At 41.9% G+C, this 8,561-nt stretch overlaps 1 protein-coding gene across 1 annotated transcript; it reads left to right on the top strand.

Annotated features, from left to right (window-relative positions):
* Positions 1–283: 283 nt before the first annotated feature.
* LOC133000430 (synaptotagmin-2-like) lies at positions 284–7,584 on the top strand. The gene is made up of 8 exons (XM_061070368.1): positions 284–488; positions 615–775; positions 2,827–2,958; positions 3,685–3,852; positions 4,593–4,760; positions 5,204–5,321; positions 7,073–7,206; positions 7,369–7,584. Exons 1-8 carry the CDS (start codon positions 284–286, stop codon positions 7,582–7,584), a joined length of 1,302 nt encoding a protein of 433 aa, XP_060926351.1.
* The last annotated feature ends 977 nt before the right edge of the window (positions 7,585–8,561 follow it).

Below are 8,561 nucleotides of genomic sequence, written 5' to 3'. Positions count from 1 at the left end.
TCAAACAAATCAAGATTATGGTCCAGTTTTCTTTACGTCCACAAACATTGAGTCTTCCAAATGAATGATTGTTTCTGTGCTACACCATCCTTGAATTAATTTATTCTTCTAGATTCTAGCAAAATGTAACAATAATCTTTCTCTAAGACTTCATTCCAGTCTTCACTTCTGTTCTTATAAACTGAACCAAATCAAACTGTTTTTGAGATTGTGCGCTGACTTTCATTCTCCCTCTCTGTCTGATCTCTGTGTGTCTCAGGGACGCTGCACCTAGTCTTTGACAATGAAGTTTAACTTGTTCAGAACACAGGCCGTGGCGGCCGAGGAGCCCACCGGTTCCACCACCACCGTGACCATGGCCCCCAGCCCAGCCGTTATCTCCACCACCGCCCTGGACATGTCTGGCTCCAACAACACAGAGATCAGCAAGAATGACATGTTTGAGGAAATCAAGAGTAAATTCTTGAATGAAATTGATAAAATCCCATGTAAGCAATCTCACCTTGATTTCACAATTCCTTCTCAGGTGCAAAAGTTACAGTTTTTTTTGGAAGCGAAAACACCATAGCTACCATTCAATTTAAACTGTCCCTCTGCTGTTCTGACACCGGCAGTGCCTCCCTGGGCCCTGATTGCCATCGCTGTGGTGGCCGCGTTGCTCCTCCTCACCTGCTGCTTCTGCATAATCAAAAAATGCTGCTGCAAGAAGAAGAAGAACAAGAAAGGGAAGAAGGGCAAGGACGGCTTCAACATGAAGAACATGCAGGATGGCGAGGTATGTCCCCTCGTGCTGAAATGTCCGCGTAACAGGAAAATGATTGGATGATGCTTTACCTCTTCTCTTCCACTGTGCTACATTCAATTATTGACTCACATGTTTTTCATCATTTATGACAGTTATTGATGAGTTTTTATATTCATTAACCAAATTTGATCTTTCACCAGCAGCTGTTTTAGGCCAGGCTGTAGAGGACACAAGGAGAGCTCCCTTCCCCTACTTTCATTTGATGTTGTTGTTGTTGTTTAATTGTGTGATGTATTCCATTGTGGCCCGTGGTGAAAAATGACACGCTTTGTTACCAGGTGGCAAAGAATAATGAGAACCGTGAGGCTGGAAAGTTTCATTTGACCAGTCGCCAAGCACAAAATGCTGCATTTCACGGCGGATGAAAGCACGAGACCTGCAGGAAGACATTTTTTTTATTCAAACTGCCGAAAATGTTGGGAAATTAAGAAAAAATAGTAAATCCAATTATTAATTTAGGGTCAAAGCGGCTGACATCACCACAGATTGCCTCGTGCTCCGGTGACAGTTAATTAAGACAAACATCAACTTGTGTCCACCATGTTAAAACAAGAAAAAAAAAACTCGGGTGTCATTTCTCATCATAGCTGTGTTGGTGGTGTTGTTGACTGCCTCTCTTTTTGTAATGTGTTTGGTGTCTGGTGAGTTGAATCTCTTCCTTTCTCTGCCCTCCTCCTTTCTTTTTTCCGCTTTGTGTCCGTCTTGTGTGTGCCTCGTGTTTCTTGACTGTGGTGGACTCCCGCTCTACGGTAGGTGGATAGCTCACGTTGATGCTCTGTGGCCCCTCCCCCAGGGCGGAGGCGGGTTTCATGGAATGAAAGTCGTAGCTTCCTTTTGCATTTTTAATTTTGTTTTGAGTCTTATTTTCACTTTTTTGAATTGAGACAGCTTGAGAATGTAACAATGGAAAGCTATGATGTGCTCCATAAACCCCAAAGAGGAGAGTCTAACACATTGTTCCTGGGACAATGTAACTGTAACTCATGCCAATATGAAAGTATTGGACTAAGAGATGATATGCAAGACACTTTTAACACTATTAATCTGTGCATGCGGTAAAGGGCATGGTTGGTTGTTTGGGAGACATGGAAACGATGATAAAACTGCATGAAGAGCCCCAAAAAAAACTTTGATTGTAAAACTCAATGAGGGGGCCGAACGTGGAGACACTGGATGGCCTGAATAAAAATGAGGAAAAACACTGTAAAGTCAAGGTCACCTCAGCAGTGACGCTTTTACTTAACTGCAGGAATAAGGGACGAAACAACAATAAGACGCTACATTATTCAAATAGCTGTCTGTGCCCTCTGATCCTGATGGAACATTTATTGTAATGATGTTGAGCTGAGAAGACATTTCTTCCTCATACATTTAGAGGTGAAACAAGGAATGCAGATGAAAAAAGTGCAGGAACTATGAAAGTAGTGAGGTTTAATAAAACAGCAAATTTCAATCCAGCTAAAAGATAAGGTTACTCCAAAGTCATCTCCTTTCACGGAATAATATATTTACCATTTAATATGCATTGGCATTTGCTGTAGAGAGCTAGTTCCTTAGGGGTTTTCAGCCTAACATTCATCGCCTTGTTCATCGCCTAACCCTAAAATTAGCAGTTTGAAAAACAAGCAAGCGTTGCTAATATCTGATATCACGGAAAAAACCCTCCTAGTGGAACTAGCATGCAATGCCTCCACTGACTGGCTGTCACCGAACTGCACAAGCATGTCAAAAGAAATACCCAGTGATCCCAAAAGTTCTGAAGACAGAGGTGTGCACAGTTATCCCCAAGTATGAACATGTATATATGTGTTACCAGCAGGGATTTCTCCCCTTGTAAATGTTATTATCATCAGGTGCTGTGCAGGTAAGCAGTGACCAAAACATGTATCTCCCATGTAAATAATTAAAACTGCTGGACTTCCAGTGTCTGTGGCATGCTGGCTGCTATAGGAAGCCCTCTATCGAATCCTGAGTCCCTGACCTTTAACATTGGGTCTTGTTTTGCTACCTTCAAACCACAGATACACCAGGACGATGACGATGACGAGGGAGAGACCGGATTGACGGAGGAAGACAAAGAGGAAGAGGAGAAAGAACCAGAGAAACTGGGGAAGCTGCAGTACTCAATAGATTATGACTTTGAGAACACAAAGGTCTGTGGTTGTCACATGTAAACGCTTTAGAAAAACTTTAGACATTTAAAGAGGCGTAGTTGTTTGTTTTGTGAGTAAAAAATCTGGTATAACTACATATGTTATAGTATTGCATATATGTTATTGTATAGATTGTATTAATTTTGTTCCATCAGCCTGAGATTCTCCTACATTATCAGCAATAGTTTGACATTCAAGACTTACTATAACTTTACAAGGTGAACAGATTGTGTTTTCTTCGGACAGAGTTCAGGCTCGGTGTTTCCCCCTTTTTCCGGTCTGTATGCTAAGCTAAGCTAACCGGCTGCTGTCTCTAGCTTTATATTGACCAGACAGACATTAGAGAAGTATTGATCCTCCCGTCTAACTCACAGCAAAAAAAACGCAAATCGGTGTGTTTCCCAAAATGTCGCCCTATTCCTGTAAGAGCTGATCCTGGCAACAGTTTCTTTGTAAAACCTCAGCAGAGCAAGACAATGATCCTTTTTCACAGCGAGACTGAATTATACTAAGAGGATTAGATATGCAACAATTCCAGGTACGGAAAAAACAGAAAATACAGCTGTAATGGTCTCAGCAGTGTTTAGGCTATGAATACATTCCTAAATGCTTTGAAAACAGAGCAGAGACTAGAGGTGAAGTTAAAGGATTTTATTTTTGTCTGGTAAAATGTATGCCTTGAATGATTCCCTACTACTCCACGCCCACTCTCTTCTCCGCATGCAGGTCACGGTTGGCATCCTACAAGCTGCAGACCTCTTGTCCATGGACTCGGGAGGAACCTCAGATCCTTACGTTCGAGTCCTGCTCTTCCCCGACAAGACCAAGGTGCACAAGACCAAAGTGCACAAGAAGACGCTGAACCCCGTCTTCAATGAGACGTTTGTATTCAAGGCGAGTTTTCTTCCCGACACATTAAAACTACAAGACACAAGGAGAAACATTGATGAAACATTTATGTGATTGTGAGCAAACATCTTAACCCCCTGACTCCTTGTCCCTAATGCTGTGTCAGTGTAATAGCTGTGACACTGCGTCCTGTCAGCTTTATGTGGATGTGAGTGTGTTGTCAGTGGCCTGTGCAGCCGACACGCTGCTCTCTCCTGTCCTGGCTAATAAGGTCCGCAGAGACCTCACTTGAGGCTCTGAGCCGCGCTGGAAGCTCTGCCTGTCTGCAGAAAAACAAATCCTCTCCCTCCCCTCAGGCTCAGACACGTTCACAGTCACGGTTATTGTTTCACTGTGAGATTTATTTCCCTCAGCTTTATTTGGGAGAGTTTTAGTCAGCTGGAGCATAACTTAAATATCTTTTTCAAAATGATTGAATCAGAGTGATTTGATTTATATTGTAAGAAATACTACTTGACTCTAAAAAGGAGTTGGTTATAAACACCACAAACATATATTAACATTATGGTTAATTAATCTTCTGTTTTTAACCAATTTTTAAAAAAGAAAACTGGTTCAACGAGAACAAAATCATGTGGAAATGTGGTGAATATATAAAATGCATTTCAAATGGTCAGTTTTTTGACATTGTGACTTTTAGCTTTTAGTCAAACTGTATTATCGCTAATTGAGAAAATAAGGCATCAAGTTCTAAAACAGTCTGTAAATCTGTATTTGTGGATCAGGTGCCCTACGAGGAACTCGGCGGGAAGACACTGACACTGTCGGTTTTCGACTACGACCGATTCTCCAAACATGACGTTATTGGGGAGGTGAAGATTCCCATGAACACCATCGACCTTGGACGGCCGATCGAGGAGTGGAAGGATCTGGAGAGCGCCGACCAGGAGGAGGTGCAGCGAAGAGCCACACTGACTGAAAATGAGTGTTGAGTCTGTTGATGTCCTTCATGCTTTTCTCTGTCAACAAATCCTAAGAAAAGATTGATGTGAACAGAGCAAACACACTTACACATTGTTGGATTCAGTCTTTTCATGGGATTTGTTGCCAAGAAAAATATATGGAGCAACTCCATCTTTAATAGGGATAATTTGGTCAATTAATCAATTAACAGAGAATTTTGTTTTACAGTAGTAAAATAAGTGTTTTAATAACCGAAATGTTCTCTTATCATATCGATATAATATAAAGTATAGTTTAGTTTCTCCCAATATCTTTGTTAACTTCATCACACTCATCTAAGTGAATAATGGGATTTTCAGAACTATCCTACAAGTGCAATTTAAGATTTTACTTCAGCATGTACTTGTCATTTCTGTCTCTTCTCTCGGCTCAGCCTGAAAAACTCGGAGACATCTGCATCTCCCTTCGTTACGTCCCCACGGCTGGAAAACTCACCGTCTGCATCCTGGAGGCAAAGAACCTGAAGAAGATGGATGCCTGCGGATTATCTGGTAGAGAAATATAACATTCACTGCAGATGCTGTGAACAGAATTTATATTATGCTAGTGAGAAGAGTTTAGTCTTTAGTTTTTGTTTATTTAAAACAATTGTGTTGAACTAAATATTTATAATCACAAAACAAAGCTGAAAAATCCAGTTTTGCAAGCTTAGCTTCAAATCAAGCATCAAATAAAATATGGCTTTCCTTTGTCACAGTCACAATCGCATCTCCCCTGCCCAAACATACAGCAAACTAATTAATATAGAAAGCTTCAAATTATGTAAATACATGTGGCATGAAACTGTTTGGACACATGTGGTCAAAACATGTGTTACTGTGAATCTTAACATGAGTATAAGATATACCGATCTGCAGAAGATCTGAAATTACAGATGAAACATATCCCTCAGCATTTTAAGGAAAATTAGTGTACAGGGTCGGGTTTTAAGATTTCTTCCTCTACATGTCTCGGGGCTTATTTGGCTTCTTAGGGCTACAACTTGTTCACGATCAATATTACAAAAGGTCGAGAGATGCATATTTTAAACATTTATAAACTCCTTACAACTTAAAACAATGAGCAGCCATGAGCTCTCATGAGCAGCTGCCAAACACAGAAACTGTATTAAAATAATCTCAATAATCTCAATAATGACAGTTATTGATTCCCAGAAAGCAGGAGGATGTTTTCTGGAGATAGCAGAGTGTTTTCAGGTGTCTTACCAGGCATCATAATAAAGAAGGTCAAGTTGAAGAGAGAACTATTCATGACGGCTCAGATTCAGCGGAAGATTCCCTGTTCCACGGTGCAGTGACACCTCCACAAACAAAATGACCTTCACGGAGGAAAAAGCTTTCCCGCAACCTCTCCACAAAATTCATCGTCGGAGGTTTTAATCTCTAAGCCTGATCGATTTTAGAAATAAGTCCAACAGTCTGATTCAGTTAAAATTGAACTGCTCAGCTGCAATGAGCAAAGGCGTGTGGGTAAAAAAAAAAAAAAGGTGTAGAATTACAATTGCTGAGGAGGATCGATCAAGCTTTGGGTTTCTGTTCCAGCCAGTGGCCACAAGCAACACTGTTAGGGTTTGTCTGTAAAAAACAGGAAAACTGGAAGACTTGTTCAGCTGGATAATGATCTGAGACACAACTCAAGATCCACAACGGACGACCTACAGAGACAAGAGCTGAAGGTTTTGCTTTGGCCCTCACGGCCCATCGACCTTAGCATCATGGAGAATCTGTTGAGCCAAGACAGCCCAAGAATCTCACAGAATTTGAGACTTTTTACAAAAAGGAATGAAAAAAAATATCCCTCAAACCAGAATTAGGACTCTTTGTTGATAGATTTAACTTAAACTTTAAACTTAAATGAATGAATTAATACTTGAAATATTAAATGAATGGGTGATCTTTAACTTTATTTATTTTTGATAAAGTCAGGTAATCTTTTACTCTGTTGGACATTCCAGCACCAATCTTGCCCTGGGAAGCCCAAACAGTTTCTTGTTGCTTTGCATATCATTTATATCTCAGGAACCATCCATACTGGTGCAATTTGGAAATGAAGTATTGTAAATCTTGATAAAATTATGATATACAGGCGTTTAGCAATCTGTAGCGGAGGGGACTGGGACTCATCAACGTAAGTGACGTTGTTGATTTTAGAACTGACACTGCACTAGTAAATAATAAAGTCAAAGCAAATATGAAAATCTTCCCTTGATGGTCTCTGTTGATCATTTCGATGCCCTTTGCAGATCCTTATGTGAAGATCCAGCTGCTGCAGGGGGGTAAGCGTCTGAAGAAGAAGAAGACCACGGTGAAGAAGAACACCTTGAACCCATATTACAATGAATCCTTCAGCTTTGAAATCCCTCTAGAACAGATGCAGGTACAGTATAAGTCAAATCTCATCTTTTGGACTCCACTGATATGTAACAGAATACAGTCTGTCTCCTTCAGAAATATCTTTACAATCATCCATGCTCATATTTTAATAATGTGACGACTCAGTAACAGAGAAATCACAGAGTCTGTCTCATGTCCTACTCAGAAAATCTTGGTGGCGGTCACGGTGTTTGATTATGACAAGATCGGTAAGAACGACGCCATCGGGAAGGTCTTCATGGGCAGCAAGGCGACCAGCTTGGGCCTGAAGCACTGGTCCGACATGCTGACCAACCCCCGTCGTCCCATTGCCCAGTGGCATCCATTGCAACCCGAGGAGGATATCGACGGTCAGCTGGCATCTCTGGCGGCCAAGAAGTAACATGCTCCACCAACCAGCTCATGCACTAACTCAGTAATCCAACCGCCCCCCCCCCCACACCCAGATTTTGCATGAAACCCATGACTTTAACACACGGTCATGAAATCTGCTCAGCAAAAAAGAGACGTCGTAGAATACCCCCCCCCCCCCTCCAACCCTGCTCATTTATGGTTAAGTCGGAAAAATTAAACAGTTTTTAAAAATGAATCATCCCATCTCACACACGCTGAGAAGAGTTGCCGTTGAGTGACCGGCGCCTGAACGATCGAAGAAACATAGAAACTGATTCTTAGGGTGCTGTTCACTGATCGAGAGTCTCGGTGGAGACAATACTGGAAATAAAGCTTTAGTTTAGTTGAGCATGCTTTACCTACCCCCCTGCCCACTGCTCTGCATACACCACACCCAGTATTGTATCCTGCTAATAAGTGTGCTATAACTTGCAATAGAGAGTACTGTAGTATTGGGCTATTTTCCGCAGAGTGTGTTTGAGTAATGCAAAAAAAAAGAGTTAATTGAGAATGGAGGAGGTCATTTACTGTGAATTCGATCCAAACGGTGAATGAGTGCTCAGTGTGGCACCGGGGACGCCACAGCTATCTGATCCCTGTCGCTCGGTGTCGCTATGGAGGCCTCGTCTTTGCATTTAGGTTCGACACGCGTCTCTGCGTCTTCAGACAGATGTAATGTAGGACGGGAGTACACGGGTGCCTTTCCCTGACATGTGATACTTTGAGAAACGCGGCGTTTAGTGGAGAAGTGGGTGAGGGGGGGGGGACTTTTATTGTTCAAAAGTCGCCAGGGACACAGTGAATGTGCCATCGGAAATGTGTCTTGAGCTGCGTCGACCGCTTGGATGTAAAAACCCGCACTTACCCGCAGGGGAGGGTCAGGACACCGTGGGAGGATTACCAATGACGTTCAAAACAGTTGTGACTTTGCTTCTGCATTCTGCCGACGCTTCTGAAACACACCTC

This window comes from Limanda limanda, chromosome 4, assembly GCF_963576545.1.
Source record: "Limanda limanda chromosome 4, fLimLim1.1, whole genome shotgun sequence".
Lineage (NCBI taxonomy): Eukaryota > Metazoa > Chordata > Actinopteri > Pleuronectiformes > Pleuronectidae > Limanda > Limanda limanda.
Note: the sequence above shows the minus strand (reverse complement) of the source record. Positions and strands in the feature narration are given on the sequence as shown.

Bases quoted from the DNA above. Each gene is read 5' to 3' on its own strand.
- LOC133000430 (XM_061070368.1), top strand. From the start codon at position 284: ATGAAGTTTAACTTGTTCAGAACACAGGCCGTGGCGGCCGAGGAGCCC. The intron at 489-614 runs GTAAGCAATCTC...TGACACCGGCAG, and splicing joins TGAAATTGATAAAATCCCAT to TGCCTCCCTGGGCCCTGATT. The intron at 5,322-7,072 runs GTAGAGAAATAT...TGCCCTTTGCAG, and splicing joins GGATGCCTGCGGATTATCTG to ATCCTTATGTGAAGATCCAG.